We start from the raw sequence: 25,483 nt of genomic DNA, 5'->3' as shown, positions 1-25,483 counted from the left end.
AAGTTCCCTTTCAACTAATCTATCGATGCCATCCCTTATCAACCCCCTTTTCCATTTTACACCCTTCCTAAACGTTGAATATTTGGCTCCCAGATTTAATGCATAAGAAACAGGTGTAGATCAATCAGTTGCTCAGCCTGCTCCAGTATTCAATGAAATCAAGGCCAATGTATTCTGGCCTTAACACTACCTCCAGCTTTTTCCATATGCCCCAGCTCCCTTGTAGATCAAATACACCAGTCCCTCCACTTTGAACATATTCAATGATTCTGTCTCCACAGTTCTGAGTCACAACCCGCAGAAGAAATTTCTCCATATCTCTGTTAAATGGGCGATTCCTTATTCTGAAAATAAGTTATTCCATTCTAGGTATGCCGCTGGGGGAAGCATCCTCCGCCAGTCCCTTCATCTACTCTTAATCCCCCCTCCCCCCATCAAAATCTGGTACTTCAATAAGGTCACCCTTCATTCTTCCAAATACAAATGACTACAGATTCAAGTTGGTCACACTTCATATGCCAACCCTTTTACTCAGCAAGTAGCAGTGAACCTGCTCTCCATCGCCAGTGTATCCTTCCTTAAATATGGAGACCAAGTCTGTCTTCTGTCTCAACTGCAGCAAGTTGCTTCAAAACTTTCCTATTCTTGTGCTCTACATTCCTTGCAAGGACAGGAAATGGTTTTAAAGTAGGAATTCAACCATTACCTTGAATGGTAGAGCAGTATCAAGGGGACGAATGGTATTTCCCTGCCCCTGTGACTTATGCTCTTAAAATTCATGGTCACTAACTCCTAAACCAGGGCAAGGGTAGGGAGGGTAATAGAAAATGGGGAGAGGGTAGAAATCTGAGATAATGGGAGTGGATAATTGGGACCAAGATTCAAAATTTGCTGAGGAGTAGGCGCTGGCAAATAAGTCAAATGGATGAAGCAAGCAGGAAAACAAAACATCAAGTATGACTGTATGGTATAGAATCTAGAGTCCTGTAAAATTGATCAGAAATGAGGTCCATCCCACAACAGTGATGGAATCTAAATTTAATTAAATATACCTGCATCAAAAAAGTTTCAGCAATAGTGAACATAATTAACATTAAGGCTCCTCTGATTCAAAGTGATTCGAAGTAGGAATCTTTTCCTTTTGTGGCACCAGATGTAATTCCCTCTGAAATACAACTCATTGTAGAGGGAAGGACAATGAATTCTGCCCAGCCAGTGTCACACACAGACAACATATAAATACATTAAAAAGGCACAACTCTCTTACATGGGTTTTCTGTAACTTAGGTTAGCTTTGCAAAAGATGAGAGTAGGCAAATTTACCAAACAAACTGCTGGAGGAACTCAGCAGGTCAGGCAGCATCTATGGAACCAGATTATTCATTCATTCTTTTCCATAGATGCTGCCTGACCTGCTGAGTTCCTCTAGCATTTTGTGTGCGTTGCTCAGGATTTCCAGCATCTGCAAAATTTCTTGTGTCTAAGGTTGACATACCTTGATTTTACACAGGCACTGTTTATTCAGGGGGCATGCCCCAGTAACTTCATTCAGCAGACTTGCTCACTATGCATCGGTAAAGATCGGCTATTTACTCAAAGCAAGGGTCAGTTGGCACACCTGCACAGTGTATTCAGTGCAAGGGGTAATCATTAACTCCATAGGGTGACTTACAGTATTTATTGCAAGCTACAATTAATAACATTTATTGAATGCTGATTGAGAAATTAATAAAAATCCTAGCATTATATTCAGGTCCATTCATAATTGTCCAATTTTACAAATAAGCTCACGTTTTCAAAATAAAACTGTGTTGAAGGTTAGAAACAGACTGAGCACTCATGGTCAGAGTGAAGGCCAATTCTTGGCTCCTGAACAATTTGCTCATAGTCCGGAAGCAAAATCAGCAAAGAACACCAAGACACTGATAAGGGGAAAAGAATACGAATGATCTAGTGAGAAACAGAAAAATAACAGACTATGGAAGTTTCTATAGATAAACAAAATGGAAAAAATTAGCAAAAGGTATTGCTTACTGCACAAGCATGATAATTTAAAAATGATTTGTTCTCTAACACACTTGAGTTTCACCAACACATTTCAATCTCTCATTGAAATGCTAGATTCTTTTCTTTGTTTCTATTAAAACATGTGACCTCACATTTTTCCTTATTCTATTCTATCCTTGGAGAAAAATAATAGAAAATCAGAGCATTTGAATGGTGAGAGACTGAAAAAAATAAGCATGCAGAGGGACATGTGTGAAAGTCCTTGTTTAACACACAGACACAACAAGTAATTAGAAGGTAAACAGTGCATTCTACCAAAATCCTCTAGCAAACTGTGTATCAGTCTGCTCTCCTTACTCAGGGTAAGGATATGCTTATGATAAGAGTGGAACAAAGTTTCACCAGACTGATTCCTGAAATGGGCAGTTTATTGTACAGCAAGAGATTAAAAGGAACTAGATCTATACCCTAGAAAGATTTATGGAATAAGATTGAGTTCATTAAGACATACAAATGTCGAGGCAATGAGTTCAAAAGTCAAGAGGTTTTGTTGCAACTTGACGCTTTGGAGAGGGTGCAGAAGAGGATGCTGTCTGGCTTAGAGGGCATGTGCCATCATGAGAGGCTGGATAAACTTGGGCTGTTTTCTCTGGAGTGTCGGAGGCTGAGGGGAGATCTGATAGAGGTTTATAATATTATGAGAGGCATAGAGTAAATGGGGTGTGTCTGTTTCCCAAGGCTGAAAAGCCTAATACTAGAGGGCACACAATGAAGGTAAGAAGGGGTAGGTTCAAGGGAGATGTGGCAGGTTAAATTTTTTTACTTTGAGAGTTGTGGATGCCTGGACCGCGCTGCCTGGTACCATGGTAGAGACAAGTACATCAGAGGTTATAAAGAGATGTTTGGATAGGCACATGGACGTAAGGACGGTGGAGGGATATGGACATTGTGAGGGTAGGAGGGATTAGTGTTGGATGTTTTTGATTTGCTTTTTAGCTGGTATGGGACAACACAGTGGGTGAATGGCCTGTTCCTGTGCTGTACTTTTCTATGTTCGAAAATTCTTAAAGAGACCAAGGGAGATGCAGGGAGCAGTGAAATTTCTCTAGGCTGGTGTCAAAAACTAGAGAAGATCCTCAAAGTAAGAGGCTGGGCATTCAGGACAGATACAGGACAAGACTTTTGCAAGGGTCGACCTAGAGGGCTGTGGAACCATGAGCGCGTTCTGGTCAGATTAATAGATATATACATATTAAAATTATCAAGGTTTATGAATTAGTGTGGGGAAATTGTACAATAGTAAAAGATTAGCCATAACCTTAATGAAAGGTGGAGCAGATGCATGTGTATTCCTGCTTCTTTTTCTAATATCCTCATCCCTGCCCCATACCACCCTGAAATAAACTACAGCTCAAATGTTCTTTTTAGAGGAAGTATTGAATTGATGATACCATAATCACACAGAAAAACACATCTCAATTGCTTTTACTGCATAAACTACAGACAAAGCACAATTTTGGAATAAAAAAGGCTGAAATGGTGCTTATGTCCAGAAGGCAATCAGGGAATAGGAGCTCAACATTATAGGGACTCCTACAATTGAGCGCGATCTGAGTGGGTCAACATAGAAGCCAAGTCAGATCCAGCTAATGTTGTCTCCCAACACTCAAAGTCCCTGCTCAAGAACAGAGGTATCCAAACAGAGAGGTGGGATTCATGGGGACAGGTAGAGAACAGAGGAGAAGCACAAGGCTGAGAGAGATTTTCCACAGACTTGCAACTTTTGCTCGGATAGTAGATAAACTCAAACATGTCAGAAGTTACACTCAAAGGCTGTGCACTACATATTCTGGGACAGGAAGAATGTACAGTATATTCACACTTGCCAGAACACATCGAGCTTGAACCACTTGCTGACTGGAGGAACAGTATTTGTATTCTTCAACAGATGCTTTCTGCTTTACCCTCCCGTCCAATCCTCCCCAATCCAAAGCCCATTCATACAGGAAAAGGCACTCACCCTGACACTAATGCTCCCCCCACCCCACTCCACTCCCAACATTCGTTACATACTTTTCATCATTCCTGCCAATTTATTCATATGCTGCTCTGTCTCACTCAGGAAATTCCCTGCAGACATATTTTAATTCTCAGCTTGTAACCCGTCATGTGTTATTTTCTTATGAAATAGCTTCTGACCTTCCAACGCATCAGTTCCATTTCCCTACCAACTTCCCTCTAGCATCCAAGCTTGTGACATATCTCAGCACCCAATCTGCCAATGCTTCGACAGTTTACAAAAGTTCATCTCCTCAACCTTCATTTTGTTGGGTTTCTCCAGGTGTTTATGCTCCACTGATTCTGAAATCTTTCAGATTTCACATTATACCACCAGGATGTACCATCATGCCATTAGCTGGTTTCTACTTAACACCACTTGCCTGCCTCGGCTGTATATTCCTTCATGCCCAACCTAAAAATATTACCCACGTTAATATCAACTGTTCAGTTGACTACTAGAGTCATGGAGGACAGAATCACATTCTGTTATTTAATAATAGCAACCTCTTCAATACCAAAATGCGGGCTCATAGCAGTTGTCTTTATATTGTTTGGAATTTTTTGGTTTGGCCAAAGCACAGTGATCTCACACTCTTGAGGTTTGCTGTTTTCCGTTATGGACGTGTTTGTCGAGGAAGTTTTTTAAAATAAATTCATGTCTGAACTGCATTGTGCCTTGGAACTGTACTCTATTCTAGTAAAACCCCTGCCACCCATGATTCCCACACTGTATGACACATCTTGACAACATATTCCAGTAATAATAATGGTGACTCTTTCCCGTAGATGCTGCCTGGCTTGCTGAGTTCCTCCAGCATTTTGTGTGTGTTACTTTGATTTCTAGCCTCTGCAAATTTTCTTGTTCATTAATAATAAACATGATTCTCGCTCTGCATCCATGACAACATCTCCCAAAATGGCTGCTTCCCATGGAACCTTCAATAACTTCAGAACTTTAGGAGTTCAGAAAGGGTAAGATGAGGGAACATGCACCAATCCTCCCAGAGGGATCCAAAGTGGAAAGAGTGAGAAATTTCAAGTTCCTGGGTGTCAACACCTCTGAGGATCTGACCAGGACCCAACATATCGATGCAGCCTCAAAGAAGGCACAACAGTGGCTATATTTCATTAGGAGTTTGAGGTTTAGTATGTCACCTAAGACACTCGCAAATTTCTACTGATGTACCGTGGAGAACATTCTAACTGGCCGCATCACCATCTGATATGGGGGGTGGGTACTGCACGGGACCGAAATAAGCTGCTGAGAGTTGTAAACTTAGTCACCTCTATCATGGCTACTAGCCTCTGTAGTATCCAAGACATCTTTAAGGAACAGTGCCTCAAAAAGGCAGTGTCCATCATTTAGGACCCTCATTGCCCAGGTCATGCCTTGTTCTCATTGCTACCATCAGACAGTAGGTACAGAAGCCTGAAGGCTTATATTCAACAATTCAGGAACAGCTTCTTCCACTCTGCCGTCTGATTTCTGAATGGACATCCAACCCACAAACATTACGTCACTACTTTTTTTTATTTCTATTTTTGCACTTAATTAATTTAAATATTTAATATATATACCTACTGTAATTCAGAGGTGTCTTTTCCTATTATGTATTGTATTGTTTGCTGCCACAAAGGCAACAAATTCCATGACACGTGTTAGCGATATTAAACCTGATTCTGAACAATTTAGTAACAAAACTGTGTGGCATGGAAGGCCATATTGTCCACTGTGACTGTGCCAGCCCTGTTATGGTGCTAAACGCTTGGTCTCACTATTGAATCTGCTTTTCAGGTAGAACGCACCTGAGCACAACTCAGTACTCAACATTCTACATTTCACTTTCAGGTTCTGTTATCAAATATCTTAAATCTGGTTCCCATGGTAACTGGCTCACCTGGTAATGGAACCAGTATTTCCCTAAATACTTTATCAATACCCTTTAACCTCAAATCTCACCACACTCCTTTCTACAAAGAAAATAAAACAATCCCTTCACATAATGCTATTCCCAGCATTCCCTCCAGATATCCAGTGTCAGCTTTTTGTAATTAGTGAGGATCGACTAATCTTCCCCTTGGGAATGTAGCATGACTGCACTGACCTCAACCCAGACTCCTGTGTCACTCTGCGCTATTCTGCTCTAGCTGTGGGTTATACTTTATCTTCCTTTCTCAGGAAGCTCCTTAAAAAGGGAGCCCAGGAGCAAAATACTGCAGATTTTGAAATTCTGAGAAAAAAAACAACAGAAAATACTCAGCAGGAAAGATGGCATTCACTAAAGCAGGGGGTCCTAACATTTTTTATTCCATGGACCAAAACCATTAAGCAAGGTGTCCATGGACCCAAGGTTGGGGACCCCTCTAATAAAGAGTTAACATTTCCAGACAATTACCCTTCATCAAAACATAGGTCATCGACCTAAAATGTCAATTCTCTAGATGCTACTGAAAGTTTTTTTCCTCTCCCTCCCCAAATGCCTTTTGTTTGTAATTTACCCTATCAAATTTATTGACAACACAAAATAATCTGCAGATGCTGGGGTCAAAGCAACACTCACAACACGCTGGAGGAATCAGCAGGTTGGGCAGCATCCGTGGAAAGGATCAGTCAACATTTCGGGCCGGAACCCTTCGTCAGGACTACGGATGCTGCCCGACCTGCTGAGTTCCTCCAGCGTGTTGTGTGTTGCAAATTTATTGACAACTTGAAAATCTAGTTTAACCTCCCCCAGAAACAAGAAACCCAAGTTCACAGAGAGTCAAACCCTGGTTTACACAGGAACCTTCTACCAAGCTAAATAGGTTAGACCACAAAACATAGGAGAAGAATTAAGCCATTTGGCCCAATGAGTCTGCTCCACCATTCCATCAAAGCTGATTTACTATCCCTCTTAAACCCATTCTCCTGTCTTCGCCATTTACGTATGCCTTATGAGAAATCAGCACTCACCATTCAATTCCATTCCTTCACTCTTGTATCTTCAGATTTGCCACGAGGCACCCATTGTAATAGGACTGTCTGTCTGATGGTCTAGAACTTTACCAGCTAGAATACAAGTTTTCGCGTCTCTTCCTAGGAACACTTGCTTGCACATCTGGAAATATTCTGGAGCTGCAGAGACAAACAACGAATAGCTCAAAATCTACAAAGGCTGGGAGCAGAATAGATAATTAACACAGCACCAGAGCCTATGTTTGTAACAATAATTGGTATTTGAATTGTGGGTTTAATGCAGTGAAAATTGTCAAGGGGCTTCTTAGCAGCCTCTGGTACCTGTGTTAGTGAACCACTCAGCCAAATATGTTTTTGTCTGTTATTCCTCCCCCCTTCCATCCTACAGCACATCATTTTATTCTTTGTTACAAAATACTGCAAGTACAGAAATCCCAAACAAAGTGGAAATGCTGGAAATAGTTAGCAGAGCAGATCACTTCTGAGAGAATAAAAGCAACTTTTCAGGTAATCAGAATGGGAAAATGTTAGATCCTCTAAGTCTTTAGGATGCAAAGAAACTTGGGGAATCATTAGAGTAATCCAGCATGAAAACAGGCCCCTCAACCCAACTGGTCCCTCAATCCAACTGGTCCATGCCAACCCACATCCTTCCTGCTAGCCTCAACTGCCTGCGTTTGGCTCATAATCCTCCAAGCCCTTCCCCTCCACATTTTTATCCAAATGCCTGTTAAATGCTGCAATTGTACCCATCTACTTAAGGTACTTACTACCAACTGTGTAAAGTTGCTCCCTCTCAGGTCTCTTGGATCTTTTCTCTCTTACCCTAATTTTGGACCCCAACCCTCAGGGAGAAAAAACTATGCCTACTCACTTTATCCATACCCCTCATGATTTATAAACTTTTAGACTGTCACTTCTCACTCTCCTGCACCAGGGACTAAAGATTCCGTATGGACAACCTCTCCCTATCACTCAGGCCTTCTACTTTAGGCAATATCCTCATAAGTTTCTTCTGCACCCTCTCCAGCTTGACAATGTCTTTCCCATAACAGGGTGACCTAAACTGTATACAATACTACAAAAGCATTCCCACCATTGACTTGTATAACAGCAACTTAATACGCCTACTCCTAAATTCAATGCTCTGACTGACGAAGGTGAGCATGCTAAATGCTTTCTTTACCACCTTGGAAATTGTGGGAGTACCTCCTTGGGAAAGTGCAATTGGACTTCTGATGAACTGTGCGCTGATCCCTCTGTTCGACAACACTCATCAGTGCCTCGCATTTACTGTACAGGTCCTACCTTGGTTTGAAAGTCCAAAAATCATTATCTCACACTTATCCAAGTTGAAATCCATTTGCCGTTACTCAGTCCATCTTTTTAACTGATCAAAGTAGTGGGCAAAAATGGATGTTGAAGAGAGAAAGGAATGAAAGGGAAGGTCCAGGTTGAGGTTAGAAAGAGAGACATTAAGTGAGAAAGGGTCAATTAAATGAAGAAATAGATGGCCAAGAGGTGTAAATTTACCAGCAGGTAGATAATCTGAAATTGATAAATTCAGGATTAATCAAACCTTTTGTGATTTTTATTCTTCTTTATATCAATCAGAGTCTCCTCGAGATTCTAAATATATGAATGATTTTTTAGATAAGTTAGACTTCCCTCAGATTTCACAGGATATGTCTTCTTTATTAGATACTTCCATTACAATGGATGAGATTAAGAATGTTATTTTTTCTATGAATCTGGGGAAAGCTCCTGGCCCTGATGGGTTTACCGTTGAATTTTATAAATGTTTTGCTTCTTTATTGATTCCTTGGCTCTATAAGGTTTTTGAGGCTTCTTTGAAACTTGGTAAACTTCCGGAATCTTTTAATAGAGCATCAATTTCTTTAATACTAAAGAAGGATAAAGACCCTGCTCAATGTGCATCTTATAGACCAATATCTTTATTAAATGTTGATTCTAAAGTTTTTTCTAAGTTATTAGCAAATAGACTAGAAAAAGTACTTCCTTCTATTATTTCGGAAGACCAAACGGGTTTTATTAAAGGTCGTTACTCTTTTTATAATATTCGTACATTGTTAAATATCGTTTATACTCCCTCACAAAATGTTCCTGAGTGTGTTATTTCTTTAGATGCCGAGAAAGCTTTTGATAGAGTAGAATGGCCTTATTTATTTAAGGTGCTTGAAATGTTTAATTTTAGCTTGAAATTTATATCCTGGATTAAACTGTTATATCACTCCCCTGTAGCCTCGGTTCGTACTAACTCCTTAAACTCACCTTTTTTTCCTCTCTTTCGTGGTACTCGACAAGGCTGTCCTCTTAGTCCCCTATTATTTGATATTGCATTAGAACCTCTTGCGATTGCTATTCGAGAATCTTCAAATATTACTGGGATAACTCGGGGATTAAAGTCCCATAAATTATCACTCTATGCTGATGATTTACTTTTATATATTTCTAATCCTGAGAGATCCATTCCTGCTGTTTTAGAGTTATTAGCGCAATTTGGTCTTTTCTCAGGTTATAAATTAAATCTTAGTAAGAGTGAACTTTTTCCGATTAATAAACATCTTCCCTTATATTATAAATTTCCATTTAAATTGATTAATAATTACTTTTCATATCTTGGGATTAAAATTACTTGTAAACATAAAGATTTATTTAAGACTAACTTTTTACCATTAATAGACCATATTACTCAACTTTCATCTAAATGGTTTCCCTTATATTTAACTTTGATTGGTCGTATTAATGCAGTTAAGATGTTTTTTTTGCCAAAATTTTTATATGTGTTTCAGGCATTACCAATTTTCGTTCCTAAATCTTTTTTTGATAAAGTTGACTCTAAAATTTCTTCATTTATTTGGCAGAATAAGAATCCGAGACTGGGTAAAATACATTTACAGAAAGCTAAGAGAGATGGAGGTTTAGCATTACCTAACTTTAGATTTTATTATTGGGCTATTAATATTCGACATATGAAATTTTGGTTACTTGACCGGGACATACTATCTATTCCTAAATGGGTAGCATTGGAATTACAATCTGTTCAGGGTTATACACTTGGTTCTATTTTAGGTTCCTCTCTTCCTTTTGATTCGAAACGTCTTAAGCAGGTCTCTAACCCGATAGTTAAATATGCTTTGCGCATTTGGTTTCAATTCAGAAAATTTTTTGATCTTAATCAATTCGGGTTAGCGATTCCTATTTTAGGTAACATATTTTTTCCTCCCTCTTTTACGGATCGCGCTTTTCAAACTTGGAAGACTAAGGGTATTTTACGGTTTTTGGATTTATTTTTAGATGGTTCCCTTATGTCTTTTGAACAATTATCTAATAAATATAACTTATCAAGAATACATTTTTTTAGATATTTACAAGTTAGAAATTTCCTAAGTACTATACTTTCTTCCTTTCCAATGCTTCCTCCTATATATATTTTAGATTCGATAATTAACCTTAATCCATGTCAGAAAGGTGCATCGGCTATGATTTATAATATTATTATGAAACTTAGGAAAGCTCCATTTGATAAGATTAGGGTAGATTGGGAACAGGAATTGGGGCTTACCATTTCTGTGGATGATTGGGGGCAGATTTTACAATTAGTTAATACTTCCTCTATTTGTGCTAAACATTCCCTAATTCAATTTAAAGTGGTTCATAGAGCACATATGTCCAAAGATAAGTTAGCGCGTTTTTATTCGCATATTAATCCTTTCTGTGATAGATGTTCGGGGCAGATAGCCTCTTTAACTCATATGTTTTGGTCTTGCCCTACTTTGGAAACTTTTTGGAGAGATATTTTCAATATTATTTCTAAGGTATTAAATATAGATATCTCTCCTCACCCTATTACTGCTATCTTTGGACTACCTAAAATTTCTAGTAATCTTTCCCCTTCAGCCCGTAGAATGATTGCATTTCTTACTTTAATGGCGAAAAGATGTATTTTACAACATTGGAAAGAGCTTAATGCTCCAACTACCTTTTTTTGGTTTTCTCAGACGATTTTATGTTTGAATCTGGAGAAAATTAGAAGTAACCTTTATGATTCTTCATTTAAATTTGAACAGATTTGGGGACCTTTTATTCGATATTTTCATTTAATGTAATATTTACCCTTCTTGTTTTTTCTTCACTGTTTTAATGGAGGTCGGGATTGAGGACGTGATTTTAAGTTTAACTCTGTTTGGTTTCAAGTTAGCCCATTGCTTTGCTTTGCTTTTAGTTAGTTGCACGGTGGGTTTTTTTTTGGGGGGTTTTTTTTTTCTTTTTTTTTCCATTGATATATATAAAATCTAGTATACTATTATGTTATCTTGGTTTCTTATGCTTAAATTACATTGTTTGTAGTATTTTCTTTTTGGTATTGTTATCTTTTGGAATTTTATTATACTTTAACATTGTATTAATGTTTATATGGCTTACCTTTTTTGTATACTTACTCAATAAAAAGATTTAAAAAGAAAGAAAGAAAGATAAATTCAAATCAGGAGACTGGAAGCTGTCTAACTCTTTTTCTGCATGTTTCACATTCTCTAATTCTGATGGTAGACTAGTTGTTCTGTGAGCAGTATATTATTGTGTCCAGGACAGATTACCACACTAAAGAAAAAGGTTAAAGTCTGAAAATAGAAGAATAAAAGCTGAACAAAGACAAATTTTAGGGTCCCGACTAAACCAGCAGGGTGGTAGCAGAAGCAGCCTCAATCATTGTACAAGGCATTAGATAATGGGGAGTGAGCAGTGGATTGCAACTGCTTGGGCTGCTCATGTACAAATCATGGACATGATTTGGTGCATAGCTCCTTCCATGCTGAAAGCCTTCCTGCAATTGTTACCTTTCCTGACAAATGCTGCCTTCAACATTTCCAACATTTTTTTTATTCCATTCTTCGAGGATATGCTAATCCAGGCTCCTATCTCTGTTGTTGGCCTCAACCCATTCAGTATTGTGGCAAGCTTCACATTCTTACAACTTACTGGATAACAAGTTTTTCCCCTACAATTTCCAACTGAATTTATTACCTATTTTAGATTTCTGTTCCATAGTTTTGCACATTTACATCAAAGCTCTGGAATGGTGCCCATACTGCCTTCTGACTCGAGGGTATGTTACCCACAGGGCCAAGGTGTTTAGGGGGTTTGTATTAGCAATTCAAGAATTTTAGCTCAAATTAAAACAGCACACTTTAAGGATCTGTATCACATACAATGGATTCTGGTTAATTTGGCCATCAGTTAATCGAAGCAGCCATTATTTGGGGTAATTCTTAAAAGCACAAAAACAAATCAAGAAAATAGCCTGGATTCCCTTTGTTTATATTGGGACACTAGGCCACTTAATAGGGGCAGGTGACTACTCCCGAACATTTTCTGACTAGTGTCACATCATGTGGCCGTTGAGACACTACACTGTGCTTAGAACGAACAGTTTTTAAATACAAATTGCATGTTTGTATCCCAAAAGCAGTGAATTTTTATCACTGATAGTTGGCAAGTATAAATAGTAAGACAATTCACAACTGTTTTGCTCAGTAAGGTTTCAAACATTCAGGCTTGGAGATGCCAGAAACAGCCGGGAGTGAAAATAAAACAATTTTACTGCTTCAAGTTAGGAACTATGAAGAATTTGAAGGTATCAATAATCATCCTGAATGTTACAATTAAAATGAAGATTTGAGGATGCAACCGCCAAAACCACTAATTGATGTGCAGTCCGTTATCCGCACTAGGTGTCTGCACAGATTTTGTTCGTTTAGTCAATCAAAAGAAAATATCAGCGTACTCTGAATGAATTCCTCTGTCATTACTACTGGGAACTAATGCAGTTTTATAGTACTGTAGTAGTTCTGGTAGTATTCTAATTCCAAAGGCCCACCAGCGCCTTTACTTCCTGAGAAAACTAAAGAAATTTGGCCTGTCCCCTAAAACCCTCACTAATTTTTATAGATGCACCGTAGAAAGCATTCTTCTAGGGTGCATCACAACCTGGTATGGAAGTTGTCCTGTCCAAGACCGAAAGAAGCTGCAGAAGATCGTGAACACGGCACAGCACATCACATCACACAAACCAATCTTCCGTCCTTGGACTCACTTTACACCGCAAGCTGTCGGAGCATGCTGCCAGGATAATCAAGGACACGACCCACCCACCAACACACTTTTCATCCCTCTTCCCTCCGGGAGAAGGCTCAGGAGCTTGAAGACTCGTATGGCCAGATTTAGGAGCAGCTTCTTTCCAACTGTGATAGACTGCTGAACGGATCCTGACCCAGATCTGGGCCGTACCCTCCAAATATCCGAACCTGCCTCTTGGTTTTTTTTTTGCACTACCTTACTTTCCATTTTTCTATTTATGATTTATAATTTAAATTTTTAATATTTACTATTTTTTTTACCATTTTTAACATTTTTGATATTTAATATTTGTAATCCAGGGAGTGGGAAGCGCAGAATCAAACATCGCTGTGATGATTGTACAGTCTAGTATCAATTGTTTGGCGACAATAAAATAAAGTATAAAATATAGAGTATTTATTCAGCATTTCATTTAAATACATAATTTATTACTGAGTTAAACAGTAGTTTTTCTTTTTTATACCTTAATAACTATTTCCATGAAACTTTGGCTAATTGGGGCAGTCGCTTAATTGGGCTGAAATGTACAGGTCCCGATGTGTCCCATTAACTGGAATCCACTGTATTTTAAATCTGCAAATAACAACCTGGCAACAATAAAAATGAGCAGATGCCTTTGGATTGTTATAAAAACCCACCAAGCTCAATAATTTTTAAGGAAAATAATCCTTCCCCTGTGATAAATTCCTGTGTCCCAGTGCAGCTGAAGCTGAAAGCCCACAGTGGGCTTTGTGAGACACTGAAATATCAAACTTGCAGGATGCTGTAATGGACAAAATATTGACCTTACCAATAAAGCCCACACCTCAAGGATAAATTATTTTAACAAATACCAAGAACTCCACATCAGTTTGACAGTTCCTGCATTCCCGCTATCCAACCTGCATAAACCTGTCCTCCCACTAAAGCACAAGGGCGAGGGCAAGATGAGGGATTAGTTATGTGAACAAACTGAAAAACAAGGGTTTGTTCTTAAAGCAGAGAGGGTAGAGGAAATAAAGTTAAATCAATTTCAGTAGTTGAACAGTCAAAAAAAAAAGAGGACACAGAGTTAATGTGACGAGTGGCTCAAGAACCGAAAGTAGCACAAGGAAAATCTTCATACAGTGAGGGATGAGGATTTGGAAATCACTGCCTGATTGGCTGGTGGGTTCAGTAATCTCCAAGAGAGAATTGGATAAAGACTTAAAAACTTTCAGAGACTTGCAGGTATCGCAGCATTAACAGCTAACAGGCCAGTACAGACACGATGTGCTGCACATTTCAATAGTTTTATCAATGATTTTTTTCCAAAGGGAAAAAAGAAATTGCAAGGATGTGAAACTGATTTTTTTTTCCATTCTTAAGAATTATGGAGTCACTAAAACGATAGTAAGAACTGATGGTGAATTAAGAGTAATCAAATGTACCCTTTCTGTATGGCTGTAGGAAGGGAGAATTACCTTGGCAATTGTGGAGAGGGATGGACAACTGCTGTTTCCAAAGCAAGGTGATTGTTTTGTTGTTGGCTTGCATCACAGGGAATGGAACAAAGACAGGTAAGTGGACTTTCGATACACATCAGTCACAATTTAATTAAACGGCAGAGGGGCTGAATGATCTGAACCATCCTTGTGTTTCATCATGAAAGGATGAGTCAAAGGAGCTACCCTGACTGGTGTAACTTAAACAAAAGCAGAAAATGCTGGAAGCACTCAGCGGGTCAGGCAGTGTCCTGGGGAAAGAAACAGAGTCACTGTTTCAGGTCAAGGACCCTTCAGCAGAACTGGAAAAGTGAGAAAACAAGCCTGTTTCAAGTTGCAGGGGGGGAGGGGTAGAGAACAGAGAGAAAATCTCTGATAGGGTGCAGACCCAAGTTGTCAAGGTAACAACTACTTTAACAGCCAGCAGTTAAGAGACCGAGGGAAAAAATAGAAACAAAGAGGTATAGCCACATTTGTGGAGAGAAAAAGGTGATTACTTGAAATTGCTGAATTCAGTATAGAGTGCAGTGGACCACAACATGTCCAAACAGAAGATGAGCTACTGTTTCTCAAGCATAGGTTGGACATTGTTGGAGGAATGTACGAGTCTGAAGACCGAGGTCAGAGTGGAAATGGGATGGAAAATTAAAGTGACAGGCAAGTGGAAGCAACTGCCCTGGTCAGTTACCTACTCAACAAGGTCAGCAAACAACAACCAGGAGGAAGACCCTGGGTGACTTTTCCTCTTTATACCACCAGCATGGAGGCTCTCACATCCAGGCTGCAATCCTTGTACAAGAGCAGCAAATTCAAATCAGACCAGGGATTTAATCTGAGATTATCCTCATGTGAATGATTCAGTGTCATACCAGGATGATCAAGTTACCACCGCAGCTGACACAGTTTTCAACCTACAGTTGTGTTTGAGAGCCCTTTAAATATAAAAAAAGGAAGTTTTAAAACAGAGTTTGTGGGTCCAATTAAAGACTGCTTCTATGTAAACTGCCAGATACAGCAGGCTGCAGCACCTAGTGTTCGCTGAGTAGGAAATACAACCAGGGTTAAACCTTGCTGCAGTCCTGGTCTGTTCACACAAAGGAAGTAAAACAAACTGCAACTCAGAGTCTGCCCCAGTCAGGCCCCTCCATGATCTAACAGCTGCCTGCAATGAAGGAGCTCACTGGGTCTACGCTCCAGAAATAGCCAGGAAAAACAACCCAGAAGACTGGACTCACGGCTCGGAAATGACATTTTCAGAGAGGAGAGAAGGGCAGAACTGAATCTGACCACCATATCACTATGGCAACAAAACCCAGAACAGAGTCCAAAAGCCTCCCTTCTTTCTCTCAACCATCACATCAGCACGAGAGCAGAACTGTTTATATATACAAGGCTGGCTGCACAGCTTAGGTCTTGCCCAGAGCAATGGCAAAAGCCAAGAGCTATGCAATGAGACATACCACAAACTGCCTTCCCCTGGGACCGGCAGTGAACGCACTCCCTCCAAAACCTTTGGTGTCAGTGCAGCTGTTGCCATGACAACTGCAGGCCTAAATCATGTCTGTGAGCGAGCAGCCTCCTCACCCTTCCTGTGCCAGGGAATTTAAGGTGTGGTTTATTTGGCCTCCTTCCACCTGGTGACTCAGCATTGAGCAGTTTCTCCCAGCACAGAGCTCAAAGAACTGGTCACCTCTCCAACATGGTGTCCATGTTCAGTAACGTGGCCACTACACTTCCCACAACTCACTCTAATATAGCAGCATAACAAATAAGATGTCAATATGGCCCTTTAAATCTCCTCTGCAATTTCATCAATACAGCATTAATTGTAGGTAAATTGGACTAGACCCTACGACTAGGGTCAAGTCACAGCTGGTAACAGAAATAGTCAGTTGGTAGCAGCACAGTTAAACAAGTCACTGGTTTGCAATGCCAGAGACCCAAGTTCAAACCTGACCTTGGACACTGCCTGTGTGAAGTTTTCGCGTTCTCCCTGTGACTGTGTTGGTTGATGCTTTCCTCCCACATCTCAAAGGTGGGATCTGGAAGGTTAATTGATCACAAAGTTGCACCTACTGTACAGGCAAGTGGTACTATTGGGCCAGCTGATGGGGATGTAGAGAATATTAATGGGATCAAGGGAGGGTTAGTATCGATGGCTGCCAGGGACCTATGAGGTGAAATGTCCGCTTCCATGCTACATCTCTCTTTTACAATCATCCCTATCTTAGTTTCTGTTTCACGGTCCCAGTTTCCCAATACACCAAATATCCGTCTCAGCCGTGAAGATGATAAATGACGTGGCCTTCACAGCTCTCCCGGGTAGAAGTCCGAAGAGTCACAATCCTTGGAAATTAATTCCTTTTCTCCATCTTAGTGGATGGCCCATTATTCATGAAAGCCGAGAGTTCTATAAGTGGAAACATCCCCTCAGCATCTGTCGTGTCAATCCCCCTCTGAAATTCTCATTTCAATTAACTCCCCTCATTCTTCCAAACTCCATGGTATGGCATAGTCCAGGCAGCACAGACCTGCTGCCTCTCAGTTCCAGCAGTCCGAATTCAAACTCAATCTCCAGCGTTGTTTGTGTGGAGTTTGCACAGCCCGTGACTGTGTGGGTTTCCCATAAAGGCTCATACATCACAAATGTTGGTATGCTAATTGGACACCAAACAAAAGTTGCCCCCGTTGGGTGGGTGAGTAGCAGAATCTAAGGGAGTTAATGGGAATGTGCAAGAAAAGTTACAGGGAGTGAGTGAGTGTGTGTTTGATTGCTCTGTGAGCAGACAAAGGAGTCATTCATTGAGTCTATGTCATAGCAAATATGAAAACTGGCTCAACCTTTCTTCTTAAGATAAGCCCTGTCTTCATTACTTGCTTTCCCATCTTTGCAGCATCAGTGAGTTTGGCTACAGTGAACTGTGTCCCTTCATCAAAGTCATTAATATAAACAGTTGAGACCCCGGCACAGTTCCCTGTGACACCCGTTTGCTGACATGAAATGACCCATTTATCTCAACTACTCCGTTTGCCAATTCTTATCTCATGCTAATATATTACTGTCAATGCCAGTAGCTTTTAATTTGTATATTAATTTTTAATGCAGCACACAAGAATGCCTTCTGGAAATCCAAAAACATTGCCTTTTTTAAAAAAAACTTTCTGCTTGTTATATCCTCAAAGAGCTCTAACAATTTTGTCAGAAAGATTTCCCCATGGGCTATAAGTGGGACCTATTTATGCATAATTCCAGAAAAGATTCACCACTTTGCTAAATCATCAACTTTTTTTTTTGATTCTTAACTATCCATCCGCCTTCCCATGAGGAAGTGAACACAAGAGTGTGGGATTGGTGGGAGAATAACTATACACACAAAATCCCCATCACTTTTCCCCCAACACCTGTCCCCTCCCATCAATTATACTGCACACTGCTTCAGCTTGCAAATGGTGACCTGGGTCAAGGTTGGTGCCACAGAACAAAATCCTGGTACAACCAGACGTCGAGAAACAATGTCCAAAGAAGGTCATGATGACTACATTAATACAATTTTTTTTTTGATGCCAAGGTTGCTCCAGTCTTTACAATCACTGAAGCTTTTTTGTCATGTAATCATTGTTGCACACCAGCTAACTATATTAAAAAAACTCCTCCATAAGCTGAATGATTATGTGGTTTATTTCAAGTGATGGTGGTTAAGAAATAAATACTAGAATTTTGCCGTTGTTCTTTGAACAACACCATGGAATTCTTTGCATTCACTGAGAAGCAGAAAACGTTTACGCTTTCTCTCCTACTTTATTCAAAATCCTTGGCACTGGACCACACCTTCATGCCTGACCACTCCCCCAGTGGCCCAGCACCCTCAACCTCATCTCCAACATGTCCTCACAGTGCAGTACTCTCTCTGCCCTGCTGGGAATTACAATGTTATTCACCTTACTAACTAGACCATGACCAGCCATGGTGGGTGTGAAGAGCACAAGGTACACCACGAATCTGCATGTAAACTGAATGCTGATCCAAGCTTGTTATCACTGAAGACTAAGTTTCAATTACATAAAGAGGCCGCTAATAAACACAGACATGCCAGGAATAATTCCAGTCTAAAACACTGTCTGTGTTCGCCACAGTCCACCCAAAGAAACCAACAAGCAACTTGGCTTCAATTCATCCTTCCAGAACCCCAGTATAAATCTCAATAACTCAACCCTTGGTTGTAATTGGTACTGGCTAGGTAAACATCTTTATTTCCATCATTTGCCAAATTTACAATCAGCTCTGTGCATGGGAAATCAGATTCCAGCTTAACCAAATGGCATAATGGGAGCAAAAAAAAACATCAGCTGTAGCTAAGCGGGTTACTCTTACCTCAGGTCAGTATGCTGTGGGCTTAAGTCACAGTCCATTGATTGATATGCCACAGCAGTACTGAGGGATTGCTGTACTGTCAGGGGTGTCATCATTCGGTAGAGATATTAAACAGAGACCTCCTTTAGTATGCAAAAAAACCATGGAGTTAGTTTAACGATCAAAGGAATTCTACCCATGTCCCATTCAAATCATCAATCTGATTACTTGATTTTTACGTTATCACAAGAATGCAAACTGATATCTACATCATAACACCTCTACATCAGGGGTTCCCAGCCTGGGGTCCATAGACCCCTCAGTTAATGGCCGTTGGTATAAAAGCATTGGGAACCCCTACTCTACATAAACTGGGTTATCCAAAAGATATGAAAATCAATAATTCCATCCAAGTCTGGGCAAATATTCTCCAGGGCACTGACTTGTTCAGTTCTGACGAAGGGTCATCAACCTGAAACATAAACTCGATTTTGCTCTGCACAGACACTGGCAGATCAATTGAGTATTTTCAGCACTTTGTTTATATTCCAGATTTCCAGCATCTGAAATTCTTTTGTGATTTTTCAATGCTCTCCAGAGGAGATGATTTGTATGTGTTTGAAATTTTAAATGGAGAAAAGCTGTTACATAATGCCCTAATGCTCTTTAATTTGTTCTTTATATATAATCTTAAAACACTTGGATCAAGAAAAATATGTTCTTGTTTGAATACGCAAAGTTCAAGATGCTGCAAGATCTCTTGTGGAGCCACCCTGGTCTCCTGACAGTTCTCTGACACAATAATCTTCAAGACACTTTTGGAGGTTTTCTAAAATATCTCAGCCCTTTCACCTCGTCTTTGATCTCGGTAAAAATTCTTGCTATTACCTGCATCTGATTATGACATCCCCATGTCTGACTTGCCAAGAATAATTGAAAAATGTGAATCAGTACCACCTCCACTCCAAGATCCCAGGGCCGAACAATCTTCAATCTACTGAACATGTGTCATCTTTTTATCGTGCTCTACAATGATATTATATTTTATGGCATAGTGCAATCTTTTCACAGCTTGTTAAATAGCTTGGACACTTTACATGCACTGTTTAAAAATGAACACTTGGGTGGACTGAACAACTGGATCTCTCATAATGGAAAGGATGGCAGGGTAGAAAAAGAAAGGGTATCTGTACAAAGGCTCCAAAAATAATCTAAAGAGAATTTCCAACAGTTCAGCATCAATCCCAAGGCTACCATACAAATAAATAACGACAGTATTAGCTGGCAGCCCTTGACAAGACCAGCATGCAACATCTGAGCAAGATCCACCAAATCATTCCCAGGCTTCACACAAAAACACTACAGCATCAATCATCGCCGTCATTAATTCCCATCTCCACAGTACAGCACAGCACATTTTGTACGTCAGTGGTTGGACTTACAGTCAGTGCTAAGATCTGCAAAAATATCAGCTGCATTGCACTTATCAAGATTGTAACTTTAACAGTTGACATTGGCTGTAAGGTGCTGATCAATATATTTTACTGTTTAATTCAAATACCTTATAATCATCCTGTGGGACATGGTTGATAGGCATCTTCCCCACCTACCTCAAATTTAACAAGTTGGCATCTTGCCAAAAAGCCATCCTCTAATAACTACATCGACTGAACTTATGTCACAAAAGAGCTGAACTCCAATGGTGAGACAAGAATGACTCTTTGAAATCAAGGCTAAGTTGACAGATTGTAACTTTGAGGAGCCCTAACAGACCTGGCCAATGGGACATGAAGAATAAGTTTGTTGTCTGTAGAGTAATATATCCCTCATAGAGATATAGTTATATTGTTGGAGATCAACTATCTGATCCCAGAACATTACTGTAGGAATTCCTCAAGGCCATTTTCTGGGTCAGATCATTGCTAACTTGTTCAGTGAAGTGTACAAGGACGGGTCTTACACTTAACATCCTACTCATACAGACCAGCTCTCATATCTCAGGAGCTACCAAAGACTCAGTGCCAGTGATGAAATTCATCACCTTTTTCAGTGCATCAACACAGCTTTTAGTCACCTGAGAAAACAGGTGTTTCAAGAGAATGATCTCTGACTCCGAACAATGGCCCACTAGGAGGCAGCGATCATTAGAAAACTTTAGAGATCACCAAATGGAGAGAGAAAAAACACATGGATGATTTTGACACCTCCTTGTAAAAGTGTAACAAGCCCATCAATTCCTAGGAATCCTTTGCTCAAAATGGTGAAAGAGCCTCCGGGATGATACCAAGAAAATCCAAATTATTTGACAGACATCCAGTGTTCATTCTATTCCATGTCTGTAAGTCCTCCATTGGTTTCGATAGGGTCATAAACTATAGTGAAAATATGCTAATCATAACATCAAGGTTCCTAATTAATGATGCAACTACTGACTTTAAATTTTATTGGATTTACAGATGCTGTTGGTATGAGAAATGGTCCGAAGCCCGAGACTCTACAGCAGGTTCTTAGCTCCCAACTTCCCAAATCCCTTTCACCATCCACAAGGTGCAAGTCAAGAAGTGGAAAGAATACTTCTCACTTGTCTCATTGAAGAACCCCAACAACGCAAGTTCATCGGCATTCAGGAAAAGTCTCCACGTATTATCGCTGCAGTGTATCATTTACACTCTATACTGCAGTTACATCGATGACACCTTCCAAAGTAGAAACCTTTACTACCAAAGAACCAGGAAACATGAGCACCTAAATTTTCCTTGCCTGCCAACTCCTTCCCCTAACGAGACTTACCAACTTGGAATAATATCCTTGTTACCTTATAGCTGCCTAAATACAATGGCTCCCTCTGCATCTGCACCGAATGAATACAACAGTTCACAGTGGCAGTTCACCATCACCTTCTCAAGGCCATCAGAAATGGACATTAATTTACTGACAACACCAACATCTCAAAAAATAAAGGCCATGAATTAATTTTCTATAAATCTATAAATAAATTAAGAGAAAGTCTGTGTATTATTTTATCTAAAATTCTTAAATGCATATTAGGAGTTTCCCTGCATGAGTTTCTAATACTGTAGCTAAAATCTGCTTAGTGGTGAAACAGTAACAACAAAGACAGAAGGGTGTAATTATTGCGATATGGTTACATGGCCGGATTCCATCGTGTGCAAAGTGTGTAATGACATAATTGTCAGCCACACGACTGATTGTGGACTGGAACTTGCAGCATGACTCTCTCAGTGTAATTCAAAGTGGATTTTAATCCATTAATTTATTTATTAAAATCTATTCAACTATTGTTACCCAAATACATTGGGGCAAATGATCTATTCCACACCATCTATTTTAAAAGGGGAGGTACACGAAGGACACTATCGCCTCCCCACAAAAAAACTTCTTAAAATCATCATCATTATCTGCTGTGTCATATGACATAGGTGACTATGATTGTTCTTGGCAATGTTTTCTACAGAAGTGGTTTGCCATTGCCTTCTCTGGGCAGTGCCTTTACAAGACATGTGATCCCAGCCATTATCAACACTCTTCAGAGGTTGTCTGCCTGGCGTGAGTGGTCGCATAACCAGGACTTGTCATATGCACCAGTTGCTCATACGGTCATCCACCTCCTGCTCCCATGGCTTAACGTGACGCTGATTTGGGGGGGGGGCTAAGCAGGTGCTACTCCTTACCCAAGGGCGACCTGCAGGCTAGCGAAGGGAAGGAACACCTTTCACCTCCTTTGGCAGAGATGCATCTCCATCCCGCCACCTCACTTCTTCCAATAGTGAAGAATAATTTTACAATATGTGCAAAATAATCCCTAGTCACTTTGTTCCGGAGGCTTGATTGACAGGAGAATTACCACTATACCTAGGAACAGGGGTGTCACAATACATAGCCTAAAAGTAGCAGCGGAATTAACAATGGGAATTTTAAAATGACAGCATGTATCTTTAGATTGGAGATTGAATAGTCATTTAAGTCCAACTCTTAAAACTAAAATCATAAATGATCTCCCTCCTGGCACTTATCCTTGCAAGCAGAACAAGTACCACATCTGCTCCTCCACAGTCTCTCTCACTACCATTCAGGGTCCCAAACAGCCCTTCCAGGTGAGGCGACATTTCACCTGTGAGTATGTTGGGGTCATATACTATGTCCAGTGCTCCCAGAGTGGCCTCCTGTATATCCGTGAGAGCAAACGTGGATTAGGAGACCATTTCACCGGGATCTAAGAAGTGGGATCTCCCAGTGGCCACCCATTTTAATTCCACTACCTATTCGCATTCCAAAATTTCAGTCTATGGCCTTCTCTACTGTCATGACGAAGCCACACTCAGATTGGAGGAACAACACCTTATGTTCTGTCTGGGTAGCCTCCAACCTAATGGCATGAACATCGATTTCTCAAACTTCTGGTAATGTAGTCACTGCAGGGCTCCCCTGTGGCCATTCCCCTCAGCAACAAGGAAGATAGTACAGATGAATGAGTGACTGAGGAAGTGATGCAGGGGTAAGCTTTCAGATTTCAGGATCATTGGGATCTCTTCTGGAGAAGATATGACCTGTACAAAAAGGATGGGTCACCCCTGAAACCAAGGGGGACCAATATCCTTGTGGACAGGTTTGTTAGAACTGTTGGCGAGAGTTTCAATTAATTTACCCGGGGGCGGTGGGGAGAAGGGCGAGGTGGGAACCTGAGTGATAGGGCTGAGGATGAGGAGGTCTTTATACCAGTCGATGCATACTATAGTGAGTCTGTGAAGTAGGACAGACAGATGATAGGGCAAAATTGCAGTCAGTGGGATGAGTTGAAATGTAACACAGGGGGAAAATTGAAAAGGGTGATGAATACAGGGCTGAAGATGTTATATTTGAATGCATACATAAAACGGAATAAAGTAGATGATCTTATAGCAGAGTTAGATATTGGCAAGTATGACGCTGTGGGTATCACTGAGTCGTGGCTGAAGGAAGATCGTAGTTGGGAGCTGAACATCTAGGAACACGCATTGTATCAAAAAGACAAGGTAGGTAGGCAGATGGGGTGGGGTGGCTCTGTTGGTAAACAAAAATGAAATCAAATCTTTAGAAAGAGGTGACATAGGATTGGAAGATGTAGAATCCCTCTGAGGAGAGTTAGGAAACTAACGGTAAAAAGACCTTGACGGAAGCTATATACGGACCTCCAAACAGTAGCCAGGATCTGGGGTACAAATTACTGTGAGACATAGAAAATGCACGTAAAAAGGTCAATGTTACAATAGTGATGGAAAATTTTAATACGCAGGGTCCCAAAAGAGAGAATTTGCAGAATACTTATGAGTTGGCTTTTTAAAACAGCTTGTGATTGAGCCCACTAAGGTAAAGTCAATTCTGGTATGGATGTCATGTAATGAACCAAATTTGATTAGGGAGCTTAAGGTAAAGGAACCCTTAGGAGGCAGTGATCATAATATGATAGTATTCACAGAGCAGCTTGAGAGGGAGAAAATAAGATCAGATATATCAGCATTACAGTGGAAGTAAAGGGAATTGCAGAGGCATGAGAGGAGCTGGCCAAAGTTGATTAGATGGGAACACTATCAAAGAGGCCAAAGTAAGCATGGTTTCCTTAAGGGGAAATCTTGCCTGACAAATCTGTTGGAATTCTTTGAGGAAATAACAGGATAGACAAAGGAGAGTCAGTGGAGGTTGTTTACTTGGTTTTCAGAAGGCCTTTGACAAGGTGCGACACATGAGGATGTTTAACAAGTTCAGAACCCATGGTATTACAGGAAAGATACAAGCATGGGTAGAAGATTGGCTGACTGGCAGGAGGCAAAGAGTGGAAGTAAAGTGGGCCTATTCTGGTTGTCTGTTGGTGACTAGTGGTGCTCCAGAGGGGTCAGTGTTGAGACCACATTATATGTCAATGATTTGAATGACAGAATTGAGGGTCTTGTAGCCAAGTTTGCAGACAATACAAAGATAAATGGAGAGGCAAGCAGAGTGAGGAATCAGGAAGTTTGCAGGAGGACTTAGACAAATTAGGAGCTAAAACGGCGACTCCCTTGCTTGCATCCTCAGAAACAGCTCCATTTCTATATTTGATATCTCTTTTTTTTCTTTTCAAGGTTCTTTTGAAGACCCTGACTTGGAGTTACACTCTGACTTCAGTTCTTTGTGGGAATGGGAACTGCTCTCAGAGCCTCATGACTGGCCGCTTTTTGATATCCCAAGGACCCGGCCTGGAAGGCTGGTGCGCCTTCAGGGTGCCGGATTTTCATGGCTCTGGAGATGGGCTGATTCTAGGCCGGTGCCCCTGCCTGAGGCGTGCATGAGAACATGGAACATCAGGAGCAGCAAGTTAGCTGCCGTAGGCTGCGAGCCCAGAGACCTGAGCCTTTCTGGAGCCGACTCTCTGGATGCAGAACTAGGAAAAAGCGACACAACAGACTTTTAACATCATACATCTGCGAGTTGTTTGTTATGTCTCCCCTC

The 25,483-nt window shown here is 40.4% G+C and overlaps 1 protein-coding gene across 3 annotated transcripts in view; it reads right to left on the bottom strand.

The window, feature by feature from the left end:
* Positions 1-25,483, bottom strand: part of tcf20 (transcription factor 20) — a 72,636-nt gene that overhangs the window by 33,494 nt on the left and 13,659 nt on the right. For 2 of the 3 annotated variants that reach the window (XM_063062623.1, XM_063062625.1), the window contains exons 2-3: positions 19,019-19,140; positions 7,022-7,183 (exon numbers count right to left, since the gene is read on the bottom strand). In XM_063062623.1, coding sequence (XP_062918693.1) covers positions 7,022-7,034 — 13 coding nt within the window. In that variant the 5' untranslated portion in view covers positions 7,035-7,183; positions 19,019-19,140. The remainder of the gene's footprint in view (positions 1-7,021; positions 7,184-19,018; positions 19,141-25,483) is intronic. The other variant, XM_063062624.1, reaches the window with a different exon arrangement.

The sequence above is a fragment of the Mobula hypostoma genome, chromosome 11 (assembly GCF_963921235.1).
Source record: "Mobula hypostoma chromosome 11, sMobHyp1.1, whole genome shotgun sequence".
Lineage (NCBI taxonomy): Eukaryota > Metazoa > Chordata > Chondrichthyes > Myliobatiformes > Myliobatidae > Mobula > Mobula hypostoma.
The sequence above is the reverse complement of the archived record's forward strand: the minus strand, read 5'-3'. Positions and strand labels throughout refer to the sequence as shown.